This window comes from Macrobrachium nipponense, chromosome 23 (assembly GCF_015104395.2).
Source record: "Macrobrachium nipponense isolate FS-2020 chromosome 23, ASM1510439v2, whole genome shotgun sequence".
In the NCBI taxonomy this organism is placed as follows: Eukaryota; Metazoa; Arthropoda; class Malacostraca; order Decapoda; family Palaemonidae; genus Macrobrachium; species Macrobrachium nipponense.
This window is the reverse complement of record NC_061090.1, coordinates 79,711,746-79,737,122: the sequence shown is the minus strand read 5'-3', so window position 1 is coordinate 79,737,122 and position 25,377 is coordinate 79,711,746. Positions and strand designations below refer to the sequence as shown.

At 42.1% G+C, this 25,377-nt stretch overlaps 1 protein-coding gene across 2 annotated transcripts in view; it reads left to right on the top strand.

The window, feature by feature from the left end:
* The first annotated feature begins 1,656 nt into the window (after positions 1-1,656).
* Positions 1,657-25,377, top strand: part of LOC135201836 (beta carbonic anhydrase 1-like) — a 73,545-nt gene continuing 49,824 nt past the window's right edge. Inside the window, exons 1-2 of one of the 2 annotated variants that reach the window (XM_064231120.1) lie at positions 1,657-1,955; positions 24,055-24,139. In XM_064231120.1, coding sequence (XP_064087190.1) covers positions 1,857-1,955; positions 24,055-24,139 — 184 coding nt within the window. In that variant the 5' untranslated portion in view covers positions 1,657-1,856. Of the gene's footprint in view, positions 1,956-23,165; positions 23,229-24,054; positions 24,140-25,377 lie in introns of those variants that run through there. The other variant, XM_064231128.1, reaches the window with a different exon arrangement.

Genomic DNA, 25,377 nt, shown 5'->3' with positions numbered 1-25,377 from the left:
GTGTTTGAAACGAACCTAAAAATTCGATTAATGATCTGTGAGAGTAATGAGCTCACTATCAGTAGCCATCTGCCTGGTTCGCAAAGGCCATAACGTTAGGCGAAGAAGGGCACTGGGAAAATTACAATATTGTGTGACAATGCATAGCCTCTTCCTAGCCTCTGTTCTTCTTTATCTCAGGAGAAATTGCAGAGAGAGAGAGAGAGAGAGAGAGACGAGAGGCATGAGAGAGAGGAGGAGCTAGAAGAGATGAGAGATAGAGAGAGAGAGAGAGAGAGAGAGAGAGAGAGAGAGAGAGCATCAGTTTAAGAAAGATAGTATAACTGCATGACGAAAGGATAAAAAAGTAAATGATCTTGCATAACAGATAGTGTTTCAAGTTTGACATTACTGTAATTATAATAGAATTCAGAATTAAAGATACATGCTCACACAAGAGTATATCATTAACAAAGATGAGAATATTGAATTCAAATAGTTTGCCCTGAACCAATATAGAAAATCAATTCACTGCACATTATGAATAGAATTTATAATCTTACTTGTGTAATTTTAGAAGCAGCTTGCGTAATACCATGAATTCATTATATCTGCTCAATGTTGCTGAGGTAAAATATTCTGTGCCATTTACTTCTTGATAACATTGCTGATAACAGAGATAAATGACTGTAGAGTGTGCTGTCGCTCTATTTGATGTAATTGAATATGCTTCAGAGTGTACTAATAGACACAGGCGTGCTAGCGCGCGCGCGCGCACACACACACACACACACACACACACACACACACATATATATATATATATATATATATATATATATATATATATATATATATATAAAAGTAGCCCATAAAAACACCAAAGAGGGTAGATTTTACAGCGCTAAATCTCGGAAACTACTGTTTCCTTCGTCTGACAGGTAATGTATTAACTGTAGGTTGAGGGAAACCAAGGCCTAGGCCTTGAGGGAAACAGTAGTTTCTGAAATATAATGCTGTAAAATCTACTCTGGTGTTTTCATTGGCAACATTTGATACATACATACATACACACACACACACACACACACACACACACACACACACACATATATATATATATATATATATATATATATATATATATATATATATATATTATATATATATATATATATATATATATATATATATATATATATATATATATATTACATGTATATGTATATGATATACATACATACATACATACATATACATATATATATATATATATATATATATATATATATATATATATATATATATATATATATATATATATATATAGTAGCCTACATGAGCCCCATACACAACGATGGCAAGTATAGTTTGACATACAATTTAATATACATTTTATACCAGAGTATTCGGGTCATGTAATTGTCCTTCCTTTTTATGGGTAAAAGACAATGTGGAATTTACGATTATCTGACGAAAAGATGCAGAATAAGTGTGAAAATTGCGAACTGTTTTAGATAGTTGGGCACTTGGGTTCTATAACCATTCAATGCATTGCGAAACACCTAACTTTCCACTCTCTGAATCGGTGTCAGAATAATTTTTACTCCAGTTCTTTGCCTTTCAAGTTCTTTTTCCCGGCCATTTTTCAATCAGTATTGCATAACTTCTCTTCCTATCAGGAACAGAGAGAAGAAGAACGCCAAAATTATCGTCTGCGACTCTGCAGTAAACAAACCAGGAATTTTCACAAGGCCGATTCTACCGAAGGTTCTTTGGCCTTGGGCAATAATATCTAGTCAGGCCTTGTGCTGTGCTGTCTGCGAGTGTCCATCTTCGTGAACTGTGCACAAGTTCCGTTGCAGAAATTATCCATCATGGGGATGTCGAGGATCTTGCTTGGAGTTATGAAATACAGGCAGAACTACAGGGCCGGGATGGTGAAGCAATTTGAAGTGGTTCGAGATGATCCTCATGTAAGTACGACAGTCATACAATCACTGATTTCTTTTGTTAATGGTAGCTGCTCAGTGATTATGTAATGAGGTCTGTAACGTGAAACACATCCAGTAATTAGAAGGAAACCCCAACATAGGCCTCCCCACCTGTTACGGAGCTAGGTAGGCTCTAGCCTATTACATAACCAAAACTCGTTTTTGCTAGTCGGTGCTTAGCCTATTGAGCAACATTGTTGATTATGTAATCAATGTATGAGACTCAATTCCTTTGTAAGGTATAGACTATGCCATTTTGTAGTCGCTAGGCACATATAGCTAGGCTATACCTAAGGCCTACATTGGCTAACTTTTCGTTGTTTGCCTATCTTAGCTTGAGGGGTCTCAGTGACCCATTTAATTACAAAATGGAGAAATATGGACAAAATTAAAGTATTTAGAGCTAAATTTTGTAACAATTAGCTAGGATAAATAAGATACAATATTGAGGACATGCTTAAAATGCATAAAAATGTGCTGTACAGTTGGCTCACAAACTATTGGCATAGTTCTTGATTCATTGTTCATTATGGAAATTTTGCCATATACAGGTGCCAGATTGTTTACTTAAAACTAAGTAATACTGTTTCTTTTCAAAGATGTCATACTTGAAATGAATTAGATAAGAATTGAATAGATTTATTCAACGTATCAAAGATAATTATTTTGCAAAGTAAGGAAAATATATACCCATGAGTCCACAAATGCTAATTTTATTATCTACTCAAGCTTCGTGACAGCATTCGCATTTTGAAGTTGAAGTTTGCGTTCATGCAATGGAGTTTGTAGTGAGAAGCTGGAGTAGCCTGAGATGTGGGGGGAACGGTGGTGCTGTATAGGAGTGGTGGAGGGATTAGGCCGAGGTGAATAAAATATCTCCCAATAAAATGTATTATTTAGGTCTTGAAGAAAAAAAATTCATATATCATTGAATCTGTTTCCCTCCTTATCTGTGGTATTCACTGGAAATTGATAAAAAATCAGAAAAGAAAAGTAAGCCTCACTGAATCCCCCATCCATCAAAGGTAGGTTTGCTTATTCATTGGACTTATTCATTAGACACCTATCAAAGATTTCAAGTATTTTTTAAAATCTCTCCCTCTCTATCTAAAATATTCATCAGACATCAGTCATAGGCATATACTCAGTCATGATTCCTGGTTCAACAATATCGTGATGAGGCACTAGAATTCAAAATTCATAAATGAATGTTGCTCAGGAAGATTTGCATTTACACTGCTGTCTTGTCTTGCGCTCTTGTGGTGTTTCGAGAAGTTCCACTTCTAGGGCCATTTTCTAGACTTTGCCGTTCTCTAAACAATTTGGTTCATCTATGTATGATTCTCTTTGGTATATTAAGCTTTCTTAATATCTCTCTAACAGAAACTTGCACGGAACGCAGTACAAAAATTGTCTCGCTTAGCAAGGAATGTTTCTTAGACTGATAAATGACACATTGACATTCGATTCCTGTGCACATCACGACATCAAAAACAACAGAGTTAGGTTTCATGGTTCACATTGTTAGGTTATCATTGTTCTTTCTTCTTAAAAACTTTGATAGCATTTTGTGAGTTTCTAATGTTTTCTGTGAAATTTAAGAAATGGAATCATTCAACTACCTTCAACTTAATATTGAAATGATAAGGTAAAGACTATGTTTATGCTATATGGAAAATAATTTTACGTTATAACATAACATGATATTCTAAAAATATCAGGGACTGTTTTTAACGTTATTACATAAGATTTCTTTCATCCTCGAAGAAAAATAGACTGATAAGATATGAATCATGCGTCAGGCAGGTGAACGGAAAATTATGAAACTGCCACAATTAATTTGAATGTGTGTGCTATTGAAAATGCTGCCATCTGGTGGTGTTAATAGAGAATGGTCATGGGTAAGCTATACTTCTAATGCTTTAATTTGCATTGATTTCCTGAGTTTACTCCATAATTCACATATGCAACAACCAAAAATTATGTCAATATTTCTTGTGGGGGTACAGTGTGGTGGTAGTCAGCAACAAAAAAAAATTGAAGTAGTATAGGTATGTTAATTTAATATCATATATTTTGATGGAAAGAGGGAATCTGTGTTTTTTGGCTACCATAACTACACCCAGCTTCACTTGTAATCATTTCCTTCCATCCAATTTCATATTTTAGTAGAATCATACCTCAAGTCTTGAGTTGGATCTGGGGAGGCATAGCCTAGTCTGTAGATTTGGTGAGGCCACCATTTAGGAAAGTTTATGCTAGTCTGGTAAATACTTGACATGATGTGTCTTCAGCAAATATAGTCACTCCCTTTTCTCTTTTCTCAAGGAACATATTTTGAACACATTTTATGCTAATAAAGAGGGTTTTGCTGTCCAATTATTGGGGGATTAAAATAGCCTTTAGCAAAGTCCATCTAGCTTTGCAGCTAAGCCCTGCCCACTGCACACCAGTGATTGGCTAGCTCTCAAAGGGGAATGACATCACACTGGTTAACAGTCCAAATGATCACCTCTACGGATATGACTATGGTAATGTAGAGTTTTGTGCATGAATCATGACACCACAGTTTTGAGTTCCTGGAGTTGTGAAGTATGCAATTGAAATTTCTGATAAAAGATGTATTAAAATATATATCATTATGAAGCTCTTGGATAATTTAGTCTGTGCATCTTTTTTCTTATCATGCACAGCTTAAATACACAAGCATCTAGCTTTTTTTTTTTTTTTAAATTGGTGTTGGCCTACGTAAGCGTCCTACATAGACCACAATAATTGAAATGTAGCATAGACTTCAGCAGCCATGCAAATGTTAATAACATTGAGAGATTAGGCCTACACATCAATTTTTTATATTTTGAGGCAATGTCAGGGTATAGACATACACATCAGTTTCCAATATGTATTTTGAGGCAATGACAGGGGATAGATGTACACATAAATATCTTATATTTTGAGGTAATGACAGGGCCTAAGCCAACACATCAGTTTCTTAAAATTTTGAGGCAATGACAGGCATAGAACGCCATGTCAATTTCTTATATTTTGAGACAATGACAGGCATAGACCTACATGTCAGTTTCTTACATTTTGAGGCAATGACAGAGCATAGGCCAACTCGTCAGTTATATTTTGAAGTAATGGCAGGGCATAGGCCTATATGTCAATTTCTTATATTTTGAGGCAATGGCAAGGCTTGGGCTTACCAATTACATATTGAGACAATGACAGGAGATAATGCTTACACACCAAATTCTTATATATTGAGACAATGATAGGGCATAGGCTTAAACGTCAATTTCTCACCGCAAATAATTTTCTACCTTTATCTGTTGGAAACAGAGTAGCTTTTAATTAATATGTATTGTAGTTTCAATTACATGATATATGATGTAGTATATGCATAAAGTGGAATGTGCATGTGTAAGTGATTACATAATAAAAATATGGAATGTTATTCCATATATATAAAAGACTAAAACTAAAGAGGTCAACCAGATTGCTTGCAGGAATGTGATCAGACCAGAGACAATAAAGTAGGCTAAGTTGACATGCCATCACCTGTGGTCATTCATTTGTTTTGAAACATTAGTCCAAGCTCCCTGCTTGAGACAACTATCGCGACCTATAATTCAAACGGCCTACGTGATCTGTAGTGTGTCTCATTTTGTATGTATGTTCATATGTTCGAGCTACTGTCTGCTTCCTTTATGACTTGTAACCGAGATGGTAGACAGAACAGAATTAGCCATCATCATTGGCAGAAGCGATCAAGCCATCGTCATTAGAAGACCTGTACAAATTTCCTCTGAACTTCATCATGTAATCTTCGAGAATATAAGTATTTTTTTATACTTCGTGTTTTCTACTAGAACCTCACATCATTGCTGAATCATCATGAGTTTAACACATCGTCGTCATAACCAAAGAAGATAATACCGACTTCGTAAGTGATCTACAAACCCCAAGACACTCCAATGAGTATGAAAGTGCATAACTAACCGACTAAGCGTAAGATTATCGCAAGTCTAACATTACCTCATAGGGCACCTTATTATACAAGGCAACAGCCCTAATACACGTATAAGCAAGTGCACCAACATATACGTACATGCATGGATGGCCATAGCAATTGTAATGCCACTTATAGGACAGAGAATAAAAGTAAAACTTGTGGGCACATAGCCGACTGTCTCAGCCTTACACACAATTATCAAACTGCTCTCAATTAACTGCTATATTAAAAATATACTTACAAAAGGGATAACAAATTATATTACTGTGATGAGTAAATGTAAGGCTGCTATAGCATTTTTATGAAAATGAAGGCTATGGTATGAAGGCATAATAAGGTACTTATGATAGCTGAAAAAGTTATGTATGAGATGATCCAAACCAGTCCTCGAGTAGCCCATAAATAACTTGATTTTGGGGGCATTCTTGTAGATTACCCTGTTGGACAATAGGATACATAAAAGTCAGTAAGTTCTCTCTCTCTCTCTCTAATCTGTTATGATAATATTCTAGGGTAAACTATATCCATAAAGATCTCGATAACTTTTAATTAAAACAAATTACTAAATTTAAGTTAACTAGAGTAGGCATATAATTCTTTACACCAGTATTTTATGAATACCAGCTCTATATTTATTCTGCGATGTTAGGTCACTACAAGCACCATAACAGCAACAACAAAAACAATAATAACCACAATAAAATGGCTCAATATAAGATAGGCCTACAATCCAAATGTCATAGGCTGCATAAACAGACAAAAAGACATATGTACAGTATTTGTGGACTCATGTGTTCGTGAATTTCTCTCTGGGACTGATACCCCCATTATTTGCGGAAAATTTGCCTATTCGTGGTATTTTTATATGAGAAATATCCACAAATTCCTGTTTTCTTTTTTTTATCAATTTCATCATAAAATGCACTTAAAAAAAAAAAAAAAAAACTATTAAAAAGAACAGGTATAAACTTTTTTTGTGGGTTTTTGTTGAGTTTTACCTAACAAAATAGGCAGTTTGAAGCGTTTTTATAGGGGTTTCAACTATTCGCAGGTTCTTGCTATTTGCTGGGGCATCTGGTACCTATCCCCTGTGAATACAGGGGAACACTGTACTAGTACATACATATAGAGGTCTATGTCATTATTTATGATATTGTTATTTCAAATGAAGATAATACCCTTAAGAAAATTTTCAGCAATTTATATCCAAAATGACTCATATAGCTTATCATACAGTAACTTTTAAGTTAAACGTAGCTATATTCTGGTTTTGTAGAGTGCAGTCACTGCTTGTCATCCCTCTGAATGTGTAGACAATTGCAATAAAATTGATTTTTGTACATGAACTTCCCTGCCAGATATATACTTAGCTATAGTCTCCGACGTTCCGACAGAATTTCAAATCTCGCGGCACACGCGACAGGTAGGTCAGGTGGCTCTACCTTACCCGCCGCTGGGTGGCGGGCGTATTGAACCAATCTATCTCTCCAGCCAGATTTTTTTCTGTCGCTGAAGCGATAACAACTGTTGTCGTTTCTTCCGATATATTCTTCATTTCTCGCTTGCCTGGAGATTGATTTGGACATTTTGGTGACGTATTCGCTCTATGTTGGCTTGGCATACGCTGATTGTGGACCGTTATTGACTTTGCGCTGGATTTTCCTGTAGAATGTCTGATTTTGATTCTGTTTCCAAAACTCCGGTTTTGTTTAGAGTATGTGTGACCGATGGATGTAAGGTGAGGTTACCGAAAGCTGCGGTGGATTCTCACACTTTCTGTGTTAAATGTAGGGGGAATGAATGTTCGTATATTAACCCGTGTCAAGAGTGTGAGGTTTTGAACGAAGATGAATATAAGGCTCTTTCTTCTTATATTAGGAAACTTGAAAGGGATAGGGTACGTAAAGCTTCTTCAAGGAGCTCGAGCAGGTCGAGAATGAGTGAGAATGAAACTAACATTAATGTAGTTTTAGAACCTTCCTCCCAGGTCTCAGCTCCTGCTCCCCGCACCGAAGCCGTAGATTCGTCTTCGGAGGCGGCGGCCTCAAAAGCTTCCTTGTGTTCTAAGGAAGACAAGAATCTTCGTACTGAGCAAGGTAAGAGTGTCAGTGATGATAAGTGCAGTGTACCCAGTGATGTGGAGGGTGCGTCTGACCGGCTCCTTAGTGCCTCCAGGCCTAGACCTCTTCCAGACTCCCAGTTCCAGTGGAGGAGGAAAGTCGAAAGCCGCAGGAGGGCTAGGGAGAGCCCCACCGGTCAGGCGTCCCCTCGGCAGATCCTGAAGTTCGCTCCCAGGCTGCCTTGGATCGTAAGAAGAAGAATATTCTTCGCCAGTGTTTTTCGTCATCCTCTTCTCCTTCGCCGAAGCGTGGGTGGAGCTCTAAGGAGGCGTCACGCCCGTTGAAGAGGGCTGCGGAGGCTCCCTTCAGTACGTTAGCGTCCAGCCCAGAAGACTTTTCTGATGTAGCTTCCTTGCAAGCAAAGAAGCCAAGGAGATCCGGTGATCGCCCTCCTTCTCCCGCGCCTCGCGCTGAGCTTGCTTCGGAAGAAGATCCTGGGGACTCTCCTTCTCGAGTACTAGCGGGCCTACAAGCTCGATCACAGCCTTGGCGGACTCCTTGGCATCGAGATCGCGTAGAAGGAAGGATTTGTCTCTCCCGATCAAGAGATCGAGGCGCGTTTCGTCGGAAGAGCGCTCTCCTTGTAATCGGCGTTCTCCTTCGTTTGAGGATTCTTCTACTCATCGTAACATTTCACGAGAGGAACACCACTCCCGCTCGGAGGTGTCGAGACGCCATTCGACGGATAGGCGCTCCTTGGACTATGAAGATATTTCCTCAAATCGGATTCCTGCCTCGGGTAGACGCTCAGCCCCTTCTGTTTCTCCTTCTTCTAGAGTTCGTGCAAGAAGAGAGAGTCGCTCAGGTCATAGAAGACTTGGTTCGTCGTCTCCGTCTCTTCTTTCTTCTCCTCGTCTTCTCAGAGAACCTAGGGAATGCCCTTCTGAAAGTAGGCGCACTTCTCCTTCCGACTACTGTAGTCGGGCGTCGGATAAACGTGACTGGTAGGCGCTCATCGCACGGAGTTCGCTCCTCCCCTGTAAGACATCAAGAGTCTAGTAGGAGCCTGCTCCTGGTAAGCGTCATTCGTTTAGTAGCTGTTCTCCTGGAGAAAGACACCTTGATCCTCGTTTGCTTCGTTCTCCTAGTAGGCGCTCTTCGTTCTCGAGACTCCCTACTCCTGATCGGTCTCCTCTTGCTAGAAGTCAAGAACGCCTCAAGCGCCCTGATTCTGTTAGGCGCTCGGAGCCTTACAGACGTTCTCCCCTTGGTAAGGACCAAGATCTCGCAGAACGCCCTGTTTCGTTTAAGCGCTCGGAGCGTAGCAGCCGCTCTCCGCTTCGTAGGCATCAAGAGCCTCTCAAGCGCCCTGCTCCTGAAAGGCGCCCTATTTTTAGCAACGTTTCGCCGCTTGGTAGGCGCCAGGATTCCACTAAGCGCCCTGTGACAGATAGGCGCTCGGCGCCTAGTAGCCGCTCTCCTCACGATCGGCGACAGGATCTTAGCAGGCGCTCTCCCTCTCGTAGTTCCCTAGGGATAGACGTGGTCTTTCTAGAGGAATGCGAGTTTAGACAAGAATTTTCGGATAAGCGTCCTTCTTTTACAACTCGTCGTTCTCCTGTACGCCTTTCTACTTTGGAATCTTCTCCTCATTCAAGACGTTTGTCTCCTTCATCGCACTGTACCCCAGCTAGGAAATCATCTAAGGATTCTCATAAGGATCCTCATCCCCGTTCTCCTCCTCAAGAAGACCAGGAAGCCTCTGAGGAAGAAACTAATACACTCGGCAACAGTTTCTTCGTACAAGAAGCTCACAGAACTTCTCCTTCAGGAGTTCGGAGAGTCTTTGAGCCCTACTGCTCCTCCTTCTCCACACTCGTTGTTCTCCACAGCGAAAGCAACGAAAGGATCTTCGTGTGTGAGAATGAAGCCGACTCTTTCTATGAAGAAAGCGCTCAAGAGTTTCGGTTCATGGATGCGTACTAAAGAGGAAGCGGGGAAAACAATGTTTGCCTTCCCTCCGTCGAAGCTTTCAGGACGGACAGGATTTTGGTATGAGACAGGAGAACCCTTGGGACTGGGCCTTCCGTCTTCAGCTGACGCAGATTTTTCGGCACTAGTAGACGCCACTAGAAGATCAGCTTTGAATTCGGCCAGAACTACGTGGGCAATGAATGAAATGGATCACATTCTAAAAGGCATTTTTAGAGTCTTGGAAGTTTTCAACTTTCTCGATTGGTCCCTCGGAGTCCTAGCCAAGAAAACTCAAGGACCGGACACGTTTTCTCCGGAGGATTTGAATTGTGTCTTATCCTGTATGGATAAATCGGTGAGAGATGGGGCCAGCGAAATAGCTTCACTGTTTGGAGCAGGGGTCTTGAAGAAAAGATCAGTATTTTGCTCATTTTTAACAAAGTCGGGTCTCACAGATCAGAGATCGTCTTTGCTTTTTGCCCCCCTCTCTACACAGCTGTTTCCTAAACACCTGGTTCAAGACATTTCGAAGGCTCTCTCTGCCAAAGCTACGCAGGACCTTCTAGCACAGTCTCGCAAGGAAGCCGCGCCCTACCTTCCAGACTAAGACAAAGAAAGCTAAGCCGACCTCTCAGGAACCCTTTCGAGGGGCATCTACCTCTAGATCCTCTTCGTTCAGAGGTCGGAAACCAAATAGAAGAGGGAGGACTTTTACGAAGTCAATCAAACCTCCCAAGTAAGACTCAAGTCCTTCAGACAACTGTAGGCGCCAGGCTTTTACAGTTTGCAGAAGTCTGGGCCCAGAAAGACGCAGATGCCTGGACCCTGTCAATTTTGAGGAAGGGCTATCTAATCCCGTTCTCTTCGAGGCCTCCCTTGACGAATACCCCGAGGGAGTTGACGGCAGATACAGGGACCCCATCATGAATCAAGCCCTCCGACTAGCGGTAGATCAGATGCTGGAAAAGGAGGCGATCGAACTAGTGGCAGATCATCTTTCGGCAGGCTTTTACAACCGCCTGTTCCTAGTTCCGAAATCCTCAGGGGGATGGAGACCGGTGTTGGATGTAAGCGCCCTGAACTTCTTCGTCGAAAAGAAGAAGTTCACGATGGAGACCACTGCCTCGGTGTTAGCAGCACTCCGTCCAGGGGACTGGATGGTGTCCTTGGACTTACAGGACGCTTACTTCCACGTACAATCCATCCTTCCTCGAGGAAGTTTCTAAGATTCATGATGGGGGGAAGAATCTTCCAATTCAGGGCCCTGTGTTTTGGCCTCTCCACGGCCCCCCAAGTCTTTACGGCCATCATGAGGAATGTGGCACAATGGCTTCACCTGGAAGGGGTGAGGATTTCGCTCTATCTCGACGATTGGCTTATAAGGGCCAATTCCAGAGATCGTTGTCTGAAGGACTTGAAGAAAACCCTGGATTTGACTTATTCCTTGGGACTTCTGGTCAATCTGCAGAAGTCAAGTCTGATTCCCGCTCAAGAGTGGCGTTTATCTGGGGATCCAGATGAACTCTCTGAGTTTTCGGGCTTTTCCGTCACAGGAGATAGGATAGCCCGGGACTCGAAAAAGTAACAACCTTCTTAGGGAAAGAAGTATGCACAGTGAGGGAGTGGAGATCTGCTGGGGACGCTCTCCTCACTGGAGCAATTTGTTTCCCTAGGAAGGTTGCACCTGAGACCGCTCCAATTCTTTCTTCATCGGAATTGAGTCGTCCTTCTCAGGATTTGAAGTTCTCCCTGTCAATTACTCTTCAAATCAAGAAGGAGTTAGCATGGTGGGCGGATCCCGACAAGTTCTCGCAGGGACTGCCTCTTCAATCCCAGAAACCCAGCCTGGTGTTGTTCTCCGATGCGTCGGAAACAGGTTGGGGGGCGACTCTGGGAACCGGAAGGGGGTTGTCAGGAACCTGGATGGGGGACCAGTCTTCCTGGCACATCAACAGGAAAGAACTAATAGCCGTGTGGCTTGCTCTGAAGGAGTTCGAGTCAGATGTGACAGGAGCAGTTGTGCAAATAAACTCGGACAACACCACGGCTCTGGCATACATCAGGAAACAGGGGGGACGCATTCCTTCTCTCTGTACGAAACAGCAAGAGATCTTCTTCTGTGGACAGAAGAAAGGGGGATAAAACTTCTCACCAGATTCGTACAGGGAGAAAGGAATGTAAGGGCAGATCTCCTCAGCAGGAAAGATCAGGTCCTTCCCACAGAGTGGACTCTGCACCAAGATGTTTGCCAGAGCCTTTGGAAGTTGTGGGGCAGGCCTCTCTTAGACCTGTTTGCAACTTCAAAGAACAAAAGACTGGATTCTGTTATTGCTCTCCCATCTCGGATCCAGGAGCAATAGGGATAGACGCTCTCCTACTCGATTGGAAAGGACTCGATGTATACGCGTTTCCCCCCTTCACGATTCTGGGGTTGACTTTAAAAAGTTCGCAGAGTCAGATTCCGCGAGGATGACTTTGATAGCTCCCTTTTGGCCAGCACAAGATTGGTTCACAGAGGTGCTGGGAATGGCTAGTGGATTTTCCAAGATCGCTTCCTCTAAGGAGCGATCTACTCAGACAGCCCCACTTCGACAGGTACCACAAAAACCTCCCCGCTCTCAGTCTGACTGGCTTCAGACTGTCCAGAAACTGGTCAGAGCGAAAGGCTTTTCGTCAGCAGCTGCTAAGGCAATCGCTAGAGCGAGGAGGTCTTCCACATTACAGTGTACCAATCGAAGTGGGATGTCTTCAGAAGATGGTGCAAGAGGAATAACGTTTCCTCTTCCAGTACCTCTGTGAATCAAATTGCAGACTTCTTTTTATTCTTAAGACAAGAATGTGGCTTAGTCGTTTCGACGATTAAAGGCTATCGTAGTATTGGTTCGAATGTCTTCAGGCACAGGGGCCTCAACTTATCGGAAGATAAGGACCTACAGGACCTTATTAGGTCGTTTAATACAAGCAAAAATGCAGTATCCTAAGACACCTAGCTGAATTTGGATGTAGTCCTTCAATTCCTTGGGTCCTCTAGGTTTGAACCCCTAATTCAGCCTCATTCAGAGACCTTACCAGGAAGACTCTGTTTTTTGATGGCTCTAGCTTCCGCCAGAAGAGTGAGTGAGCTTCAGGCGATTGATGGTAATGTGGGTTTTAAGGAGGACTCTCTCATTTGCTCTTTCCTTCCTGGTTTTCTTGCAAAGAATGAGAACCCATCAAGTCCATGGCCCAAGAACTTCGAGATTCGTGGGTTATCTTCTTTGGTAGGAGAAGAACCCGAGAGAACTCTTTGCCCAGTGAGAATGGTGAAATACTACCTTAGAAGAAAGAGCAACTGAAAGCCAACCGAGAGGTCCTGTGGTGTTCAGTAAAAGAGCCTACTCGTCCATTGTCGAAGAACGCATTGTCCTTCTTCTTGAGAAGCCTCATCAAAGAAGCACACGGATCCTGCAGAGAAGAACATCTTAGGCTTCTTAAAGTGAAAGGACACGAAGTAAGAGCCATAGCAACTTCTCTTGCTTTCACAAGAATATGTCCGTGCGAAATCTGATGGAGACAACATTCTGGAGATGTCAGTCAGTGTTCGCGAACCACTTACTTACGTGATGTGAGAATCACTTACGAAAAATGCTTCGCCTTGGGCCCGTACGTATCTGCGGATTCAGTGCTGGGGCAGGGAGCTGGAACTCATGCCTGTTTAGTAGTATAAATTTTTTCCCCCTTGTATTTGTTGTTGTTGGTTGCCTTAAAGAGGATGCATGAAGGCATCTCTTTAGGTCGTAATACTAATCTTTAGTAGTTTGGTTAGGTGGTCTGATGAGTGTGGCTCCTTGCAGTAGTAGTGTTAGGACCTGTTAAGATAGGGACGAACTCCCTTTAACAGGATCCGACTTGGATTCTACCACACAAAGGGATCACATATCCCAGTGGTAGATCCGAGAGTCTTTCAGCATCAGGTCACGTCCTAGCTGTAGCTCTCCAGGCAACGCAGACTCAGAGATAATATCAATGAAGTCTTCTGCCTGAACAGGTAAGAACCAAGGTTATTTATATCCTACAACATCAGTTGTTTCTTATCTCTCCTTATTACTTTAGCTGTCTCTTACCCTCCACCAAGGGTGCCAATCAGCTAAGTATATCTGGCAGGGAAGTTCATGTACAAAAATGATATTGTTAAACTACAATAAAGAAAGTTTTGTACATACTTACCTGGCAGATATAACGTCTAATGGCCCACCCAGCCTCCCCTCAGGAGACAGGTGAAAGAGAAAAAATCTGGCTGGAGAGATAGATGGTTCATACGCGCCCGCCACCCAGCGGCGGGTAAGGTAGACCACCTGACCTACCTGTCGCGTGTGCCGCGAGATTTGAAATTCTGTCGGAACGTCGGAGACTATAGCTAAGTATATATCTGCCAGGTAAGTATGTACAAAACTTTATTGTAGTTTAACAATATCATTTTATGACTTAAAATGTAGAAAATTTTCTGAAATCAATGTGAAATACGTCGCATAACCCTGATTAAGTCTTTGTGTTTAAATTTAGAATGGTGAACACGCTTGACAGTATCAGCTGGTTTTCATCACTGGAGTGATTCAGGCGCACTGATTCGAACACAGACATTCCCTGTGTCACCTCCGCATTCAGGTGAACCTCATTTATGAAACAGAACATTGCAGACGAAGGAACACTCGTGACTTCATTTATATTTTCCTGTTTTTTTTACCATTTTGAGGGAGATGGGCACTATTGTGATTTTATCTCAGGGGGTGATATAACATTTGCTTTTGATGAACAGCAGAACATTTTAGTTTGTTGAAACAACTATTGGAAAATTAATGAAGATGAAAAGAATCACAGATTATCTAACTTTTTGAAACCATTGCCAACCAATTGTGTAGCTTCAAGGAATGGTCTTGACGTAATCAGTAGGTGGGGCTTAGCTGCAAAGGTAGGTGAATTTGATATGTAGTCACAATTTTATGCTAATTTATGACAAATGAGGGTTAAGTTCAAATGGGATTGTAGTCAGTGATTACTTCTGCTAATTATAAAAGAATTTCTATTCATACTTAAACTAGACATTCCTCCTCAGGCTCATATCATCTTTTATGCTTTTATATATTGGTTGTAGGCTTGTGGGTGGTAGAAACCAAAAAACTGTGATGTGCACCAGTAATAATGGTAAAATATGCAGTCAGTAATATAGTGACAAAGGGAGAAAGAAATAGAAAAGGGATCCAACTATGGCTTTGATAATCATAGAAATACAACCAAACCTAGTTTGATGTAAGGAATTATGTCCTACATGACCCAGGGCAAACATATCCTAAAACGCAGCACTGCAACGTGCCTCACTGGGTGCTATATGTCCCTCCCTCCCCCAAACTGCCTTATACTTGTTAGCCTAATTTTTTAGGATGGTTTTCTGTGGTTTTCAGTAAATTAGGTGTGGTTGGGGTGCCAACTAAGAAAGCAACTAAGGAGACTCAATCATTACAGTCACCTGGCTGTTTTTAGAAATCTTATTTGCTAGAGGTAGTGGATAACCAACATGAGTTTTAATTAATTGTTTTTAACTTATTTTATTCTCAATATTCTCACCTGGGGAAAAGTAAGGAAAAATTGGAGAAAATTTAGAATATAACAAATCTGGTGTGAGATCTTATGAAGTTTTGATTGGCTAAAAATGTTACAAAATTATGCCATAAAGAAGAAATATGAAGTTTTTATGATAAACAAAGTTTAATGTATACTTACCTGGCGGTATATATATAGCTATATTCTCTGTTCCACCTGGCAGAAATTTTCAAAACTCGCGGCAATCGCTAGTAACCTATTAGTAGTTCAGGCAACCACCACCCCGTTACCGTGGCGCTAGCGCTAGGAACCGTTCCCAATTGGGTCCAGATTTTCTCTGAACCCTGTCCCCTGAGGGGAGGCGGTGGGAATTATTTATATATACCTGCCAGGTAAGTATACATTAAACTTTGTTTTATCATAAAAACTTCATTTTAATGTATGACACTTACCTGGCAGGTATATATATAGCTGATTGACACATTTGGAGGTGGGTCAAGGACAGCAACATTCTTAGAGTATAAAAATATTATTAAAATATTATTAAAACTCCAGGTTCCTTACCTGCTAAGGTAGCTGACTTCATAGGTCCTGCCTCTAAGCCTGCTTAAACCTTAGTAGCTCTCAACAAGGAAGTGTCCTGTATGTTGAAGAAGCTAAGACTGGAACTGACAACTGGACGTGACCAATGTGTTGACAGATCCTTACAGCCCTCTTATGCCACGGCATTCAAGCTAGTAACAGATCATTTACCTGAACTACACACACACCATCACCAGATATAACACGACTGAGAAAGTACCCGCACCCTTTTCTCAGACGACCAAAAAACACAAACACCATCACCTAATAAAAACAACTAGCTTACAAGAAGGTTATGGGGTAGTAACTCCTTTGCCCAATACTGTACCCGAGGACACGTATGGACCTAGCGTCTGACAATTATCGAAGGTTGTCTGAACGTCCCTAAGATAATGAGACGCAAATATTGAATTAGTTCTCCAATATGTTGATTCAATAATCTCCTTGAGGGCTAAATTCTTTTTAAACGCTAATGAAGTCGCCACTGCCCTGACTTCATGAGCCTTCACTTTTAAAATACCAAAGCTCTGCTCTTCACACAACATATGAGCCTCTTTAATTAATCTCTCATGAAGAAGGCTAGAGCGTTCTTCGTCATGGGTCTAGTGGGGTCTTTAACTGAACACCACAGAGCATCAGACCTCCCTCTGATAACTCTTGTTCTTTCCATATAACATCTCAACGCTCTCACTGGGCAGAGAACTCTTTCTTGCTCGTTACCGACCAATTCAGCTAGACCCAAAACTTCAAAGGATCTTGGCCAAGGATTAGCTGAATCCTCATTCTTGGCCAAGAAACCTTCTTGGAATGAACACACTGCATTGCCGTGTCTCCATCCCACCTTCTTCGATATGGCCTGAAGCTCACTAACTCTTTAGCAGTTGCTAATGCTACTAAAAAGATAGTCTTCTTAGCAAGATCTCTCAGAGAGGATTCCTCTAACGGTTCGAATTTGCTAGAAGTTAAATACTTCAAGACCACATCCAGGTTCCACGCAGGTGGCCTGCCTTCTGATTGTTTCTTCGTCCCAAACGACCTAATCAGATCTCTCAGATCTAAGTTATTCGAGATGTCTAGATCCCTGTGTCTAAACACTGAGGTTAGCATACTCTTATAACCTTTAATTGTCGAAACTGACAAGTGTAAATCCTTCCTCAAGTAAAGAAGGAAATCTGCGATTTGGGTCACAGAGGTACTGGATGAAGACACTTTCCTGTTTTACACCACTTCCGGAAATTGTCCCACTTCGACTGATACACCGTGATTGTGGAGGTTCTTCTGGCTCTAGCCACTGCACTGGCCACCTCTCTAGAATATCCCCTCGCTCTGACCAGACTTCGATAGTCTGAACGCAGTCAGACCCAGAGCGAGGGTATTCTTGTGAAACCTGTCGAAGTGGGGTTGTTTGAGTAAATCTACTCTTAGAGGAAGCGTCCTTGGCGTATCTACCGTCCATTCCAGTACCTCTGTGAACCACTTTGGGCCGGCCAAACGGGGCTATTAAGGTCATCCTCGTTCCTTTGCTCTCCCTGAACTTCTTCATCACTTTCCCCAGCACCTTGAACGGAGGAAAAGCGTACAGATCTAAGTTTGACCAATCCATCAGGAATGCATCTACCGCCACTGCTTCCTGGTCTGGAATCGGAGAGCAATATGTTGATAATCTCTTTGTTCTGGCTGTCGCAAACAGATCCACTACCGGACGGCCCCACAACTTCCACAGGCTCTGGCAAACCTCCATGTGCAACGTCACTCATCCGTCGAGAGAAGTTGCTCTCTCCTGCTCAACAGGTCCGCACCCACGTTCTTCTCTCCTTGTATAAACCTGGTGAGTATCACGACCTTTTCCTCTTCTGCTCAAAGCAGAATTTCTTTTGCCAGATTGTAAAGGGAAAAGAATGAGTTCCCCCTTGCTTCCGAATATATGCCAGAGCCGTGGTGTTGTCCGAGTTGACCTGCACTGTCTTGTTTCGAATCAACTCTCTGAAGTGCTTCAAAGCCAAGAAAATTGCCAACAGTTCCTTCCTGTTTATGTGCCACTTTGTTTCGTCCGTTGTTCCAAAGTCCCGACACCTCTTGAGGGCCTAATGTCGCTCCCCCCCCAACCCGCGTCCGACGCGTCGGAAAACAAGACGAGGTCTGGGTTCTTCTGCTGAAGCGACATCCCTCTTGCTAACCTGCCTGGCGTTAGCCACCACTTTAATTCCTCCTTTACTTCGGTCGGAATTAGAAACTGGAAGGAATCCGGTTGCGATTTTCTTGGCCATGAATCCTTCAGGAAAAACTGAAGAGGTCTCATGTGCAGTCTTCCTAAAGAAATGAACCTCTCTAGTGAAGAGAGTGTGCCCAGTAGACTCATCCACTCTCTTGCAGAGCATCGGTCTTTCTTTAGAAAATCCTGCACCTTCTGACTGCATTGGGCTTGCCTTTCGGGGGACGGAAAAGCCCGAAAAGTCACTGCCGATATCTGAATCCCCAAATAAACTATCTGTTGTTGGGGCTGCAAACGGGACTTTCCCATATTCACTACCAGACCTAGGTCTTTTGCTAAGTCCAATGTTTGACTTACGTCCTCCAGACATTGAATTCTCGACTGGGATCTTATCAACCAGTCGTCCAGATACAAAGACACTCTGATCCCTCTTAAATGTAGCCATCTCGCCACATTGGACATCATCCTCGTGAATACTTGAGGGGCTGTGCAAAGGCCGAAGCATAGGGCCTTGAACTGAAAGACCCTGTCCTGAATCACAAACCTTAGATACCTCCTGCTTCCTGGATGAATCGGAATATGAAAGTATGCGTCTTGTAAGTCCAGAGTCGCCATCCAGTCCCCTGGACGTACCGCTGCCAGTACTGAATCGTTCGTCTCCATAGTGAACTTGGTCTTTTCTACGAAAAGATTCAGTTGACTTACGTCCAGCACTGGCCTCCAACCTCCCGAGGACTTTGCAACCAGGAACAGACGGTTGTAAAATCCCGGAGATTCGTGATCCAGAACAGGTTCTATTGCTCCTTTCTCTAGCATGGAAGCTACTTGCTCCCACAGAGCCGCTTTCTTCTCTAAATCGTTGTAATTTGCCCTGAGGGCTCTCGGAGATGTTGCGAGAGGGGGTCTTTTCACGAAAGGAATCTTGTACCCTTCCCGAGCTACGTTGACAGCCCAGGGATCTGCCTTCATTTGTTGCCAGACTTCCCAAAAACCTTGAAGTCTGGCTCCCACTGTCGTCTGGAGGACCGAGTTCTCATTCTTTAGAGGGGTTCTTGGCTCCTCTTTTCGCTGGTACTCTCTTACCCCTAAAGGCGGGTCGAGCGAATGTTCTTCCTCGAAAGGGCTGTTGTGACGGTCTAGTCTCCTTTGGCGTCTTCTTCACCAACTTGGTTGGTAAGAACTTCTTAACCGAAGAAGAAAGAAGATCTTGAGTGGCTTTCTGCGAAAGGGATAGAGCTATATCCCTAATCACCTCTGAAGGAAACAGCTGTTTCGAAAGGGGAGAGAACAGTAACTCCGATTTCTGAGAGTTAGAAACTCCTTTTGAGGCGAACGAACACAAGAGCGATCTCTTCTTAAGCACTCCTGCTGTGAATAACGAAGCCAGCTCGTTCGTTCCGTCTCTAAGAGCCTTATCCATGCAGGACATAATGCTCTTAGCTGTTTCTAAGTCCTGCGAATCCTCTTCTCCTATGGAATTCGCTAGCGCTCCCAAAGACCAATCCAAGAAATTAAAGACTTCGAAAGTCCTAAAAATCCCTTTAAATAGATGGTCAAATTCCGAGGACGTCCACCAGACCTTGGCCGACTGTAACGCCTGTCTGCGTGAGCTGTCCACTATACTGGAGAAGTCCCCCTGGGAGGAGGCAGGTACTCCCAGGCCTAGACTTTCTCCAGTAGCGTACCATACTCCTGATTTAGAAGCTAACTTAGCTGGAGGAAAAACAAAAGAGTATTTCCCCGCTTCTTTCTTGTCCTTCATCCAGTCATTCACCCGTTGAAGGGCCTTCTTTGCCGAAATTGACATCGTCATTTTCAGGAAGGAGGACTTCTTTGGAGTCCTAGTCTTGGAAAACTGTGATAAGGGGGATAACGGAGCTGTCGGTTCAAATTCCCCCTCAAAAACAGCAATAAGACGTGAAGTCAGAACCTTATAATCTGAAGAAGGTTCTGTATTCTTTTCTTCAATTACTTCCAACTCTTCTTCTGCTGAAGAAATATCTTGCAAGTCGTCGTCGTATTTACGCTTCGTTGACGGACTAGCGTCCTGCCGCCTGCGTCCTGCGGCTAGCGAAGCATCGGCGTCCTGCCGCCTCTCGATGTCTTGCCGCCTGCGTCCTGCGGCTACCGATGCGTCTGCGTCCTGCCGCCTCTCGATGTCCTGCCGCCTGCGTCCTGCGTCCATCGTAGACACGCCTGCTTCCTGCCGCCTGCGTCCTGCGTCCACCATTGGTCGCCCCGCGTACCTGACGTTTGCGTCCTGCTCTTCCGACACTATTTTCCTCCTAGCGCCAGTGCGCCCTGCGTCCCCTCGGCGAACGCGTCCTTGTCTTCCCTTTTCGAAGACTTAATGGGAAGGAAATCGTCCTTACGCCTCGAAGATGCTTGTTCAGGAGCATCCCAAGACTTCACCAACACTGCCAACTTGGACTGCATTTCCGTAAGAAATGCTTCGTACCATCCTCTTGAATGGTAGACGACGAAGGATGAGGATTACGAGCTGGACTGCGACCTAAAGGAGAGCGATCTTGTACTCTACCCGACGGAGAAATACGAGGGGAGGATCCATAAGAAGATGGAGGCGATTCTCCCAAGGCAATACCATGCCGAGACGGACGTATATCGCCAGTGCGATTTGCGTCCTCTCTAGTACGAAAAATCCTTTTCCTCTTGATCGGTACTGCTCCCCCGTCTTCCGAGGATGACAACACCTCAGGACTACTCCAAGCCTCACTATCTTGCACCTGTCTCTCGAGAGCAGTTGATGTCCTGAACGTCCTCTTGAGTGGGCGAGACACCACTGCATACCGACGTTCTCGCTCGGAAGTCGAACTTCCGAGGACGCACACTTCCCAGTTACGCCTTTTCTGCGGCGAACTGCAACAGCCTGGGAATTTGCAACAGGACTGTTCGAAGGGACGCCTGACCGTGTCAAAACCTCTCTCGCCTCCCTTCGACTGTCGACATGCCTTCTCCCTTGGGTCTGGGAGCTTGACAGAGGTCTAGGTCTAGGAGCACGAGAGAGACGATCAGACACCCCCTCCACTACACTTTCACTGACATCGAAAGCACTAACTTTGTCTGTAAGTCGCTGTATCTGGTCGCCCATGGACGCAAGGGCAGCGAACACTTTCACAATATTTGTATCGTTCGTCTCCTCCGATACAGCAGCGGGCGCAGGAGATACCTGGGGAGAAGGAACTACCAATTCTACATTAGAAGGAGCTGGAGAGGAAATACAATCACTCCTTTTACTCGAAGAATTTGATTTCTCACTACGAGAAACAGATCTCCTTACACGATCTTTCTCCAGTCTCTCAACGTATTTCATAAAGACCTTCCATTCCTTCTCTGATAAATTCTCACATTCAATGCATCTATTCTCCCAAGTACACACATTCTCCCTACATTTCTTACAAACGGTATGAGGGTCGACCGAAGCTTTCGGCAGTCTTACCTTACACCCCTCTTTTACACACACTCTAAACATACTTCCCGAGTCAGACATCTTAAAGAACAATCCAAAGCGAATGCCAAGCTAACGTTTCCGAGTACAATACCAAAATCCAAGATCAGTCAGCAACGAGAATGAAAATTCTAGCAGGGAACCACCAACAATGTTGCCGGTTCGGCTGGCAGAGAAAATCTGGCCCAATTGGGAACGGTTCCTAGCGCTAGCGCCACGGTAACGGGGTGGTGGTTGCCTGAACTACTAATAGGTTACTAGCGATTGCCGCGAGTTTTGAAAATTTCTGCCAGGTGGAACAGAGAATATAGCTATATATATACCTGCCAGGTAAGTGTCATACATTAAAATAATAATTAAAGTGTAACGAGAACTCTTCGTTTCAAGGGATGTATTGCCTATGATCTGAAAACTACTTTGCTGTTTTATAAGCTATTCAAAGCGCCTCAGTGGCGTAATCGATATGGTCTTGGCCTACCACCTTGGTGGCCGCGAGTTCGATTCTCGGGCATTCCGCTGAGGGGTGAGAGATGTGTATTTCTGGTGATAGAAGTTCACTCTCGACGTGTTCGGAAGTCACATAAAGCTGTTTGTCCCGTTGCTGAATAACCACTGGTTCCATGCAATGTTAAAACACCATACAAACAAACAAACAATAAAAGCTATTCAGTGCTTTGTCTACCTATTATTGGCATAAGATACTTGTATTTAAGGAATATGAGGACCAAAATTTCATGTTTTTATAACTATTTATAACTAGATATTCTGTTCAAGATGGTATTTTTTATTTTTCATCATTCTCACAGTATATGTCCAGAAGCGAACCTGTTTTTTCCTATTTTATTATCATTTTTGTGTGTAATAATTTTATTGAAACTAATTACCATGCAAGCACATGACATGTTTTTAGAAACAAGAGCAAGCAATAAGATCTGCTTTGTGTGTATTTCTCTTGAGATCATATAAAGTTATAGATTACATATACGTACAGTATTCAGTTTTTTCAAGGGGATAGTTACTATTAAGAATAAGCATGTACATTGACTTATTTTGATGTAAATCAATAGCTTTGGAGATATAGCAGTCCCTAATTTAGGTGAAAAATAGGTTTGGTGAAATATTTCATTTGAAAACAAGACCTCACAAGCAGTCTTAAAATCTGTAACTATCAAGTCATAAACACGTATCTTGTTTATTTCAGACTTTTGCTAGGTAGAATTGATACTGTACCAGTATAATAGTGGCTTTGTTAATTTTGATGCTAAGACAAGCTTTGCTTTTTGCAACAGACTAAGGGACTTCTGAAACTTAGCTATGTGTAATGTCCATTGATGTCAACATATGGTACACCAGTGCAGTCTGTTAAAAGGTCAGATTTATAGTTCCACTTGCAACAGCATGCTATCCTGTTATTAACAGTGAAACCTCTCATCTTTTAATGTATAGAAAGGTTTTTGTTAAAAGTAACCTGTATAAGGGTGTAACAGACATATCGTCCTCCCTCTTGGATAAAGTTACCCTAGAGTCTAATGTGAAATCTCAGTATGTAAAGGATCCTTGTGAATACACTAAATGTTTGTATATTGCAGTGAATTTCATTGATCTCTGACTATCTTATTCAAGCTCAGAGGGAAAAGGAATGCATATGAGTATAATTGCAAAAATAACCATTAAAAACATAACCAAAATCATGGAAGGACATCACAGAAAACAAAATTGTATGTTTTTGATGATTAAGAATAAAGGAAGAATCTGTATGTTTACTGTTGGTATCTGTGGACTGTGAAGCATTTGAAATCTATTGCTTTTCAAGTTTTTAACATGTAGAGTATCAAAAACCTTTCTCACACTGAGAAATATGCCTGATCAATAAACCCCCTCTTCTTGAAGAAATTCCAGATGCCATGCCCCATCTTGTTAAAAGTTTTTCAAGAGATTTTTTGCAAATTTGCAGTGCTTCAGAAGTTCCTCACTCTTTATTCTATAAACCAGATGGATAATGTAATCACATTACGTAGTTGTTTTCCTTATGAGATATATGCTACTGAAGTACTGTAACATACTTAACATGCTGTAAAATGGTTGTTATGTTTTATCTTGATTATTTTTTTACATTTTTGGCCTTTTGCTCTGGAGTATTGTGCTGAATTTAGCATTTTTGTAATGAATTTATCTTTTTTCTTCTTACCTTTCAGCCAAAGGCGGTATTTTTCACTTGTATGGACAGCCGTATGTTACCCACAAGATTCACTCAGACAAATGTTGGTGACATGTTCATTGGTTAGTGGTATGATAAGGATTTAATGTTTATGCAGAAATGCTAAATTACTGTTTTTATTAAGCCCTAACTTTTAAGTAAAAGTGGAAACAGGCTGGCTGCCTAAGAATGTATATTTTGTATTCTGATAAGTGACGACCTTGTCTGGAATGCAGTGTCCATAAAGTGTGGTATGCCATGTAATAGCTTTCATCATTCTTGCTGTCTGTTTTGAAACAGTCACTAAACCATCCTTGCTTTATGCTTTTATTTATTAAGTATGCTTTTTCAGTCATTCTTTGTTATTACCCAGTTTCTCATTTTGTATCTGAATGAGATTTGGTAAGTGGAGTTTCTGTTTTATTTTTTAGTTAAACAACTGATTAACCTAAATAATACTTTTTTTAATAGTACAGTACTGTTTGTTCATATTGAAGCACAAAATATTGTTTACTCAATGTGTAAATCTCTCATTAAACTTAAGTTAGAGTGCTGACCAAAGTCATTTGCAAGGTGTAAAAAATCAACTCAGTATTCCACTGATAGGAACATTTGTATTACTGGTGTCATTAGCTGATTTACAGTAGTTATTTTATGGTTTAGCTTCTTTGTATTTTTACGTCAGATCTCTTAATGTTCCAGCTTCTTGATAAAGTTATTAGCTGTTGTGATTTTGTATGTATCATTGCATCTGGATGGCTGTCTTTTATGTACATACCATGTTTAAGTAAACAAAGGGGGAAGAAGGTACAGTATTTGTTGTCATTTGTCAGTTTTGCTGGCAATTTTGATAATGCTCCTTGTCATTATGTCTACCTTGCAAATGACAAAGCAACAGCAGTATGTAATTGTTTAGGTAGAGCAAGCATGTGACAGTGGTTACTCTTACACTGGTAGTTTTATTTCAGTGGCTTACCAAACAGTTACATAGCTGTAAGCTTCCTATCACAGTAGACCAAAATTAAAATTTTCTAGAGGCGCTGCCCATCACTGATATGGGTGACAGGGACCTGCCCAATATCGGAACCTCCAGGTACAACACAACAGAGATCTCTAATTCATTTTCTGCTGGCTCCCGACCAACATCGGTGGTTTTTATGCAGACCTTACTTCACTTTTTGGATGGTTTTCGCTTTTCCTGCTGTTTGGTGAGGTATTCAGTTATGTGTGGCATTGTTTATATATTGGTTAGCTGAGGTTAACTTGGTTTTTTTCCTGTCATTATGTCAGATTCTAGTTCTTCTGGAGTTTGATTCTGTGT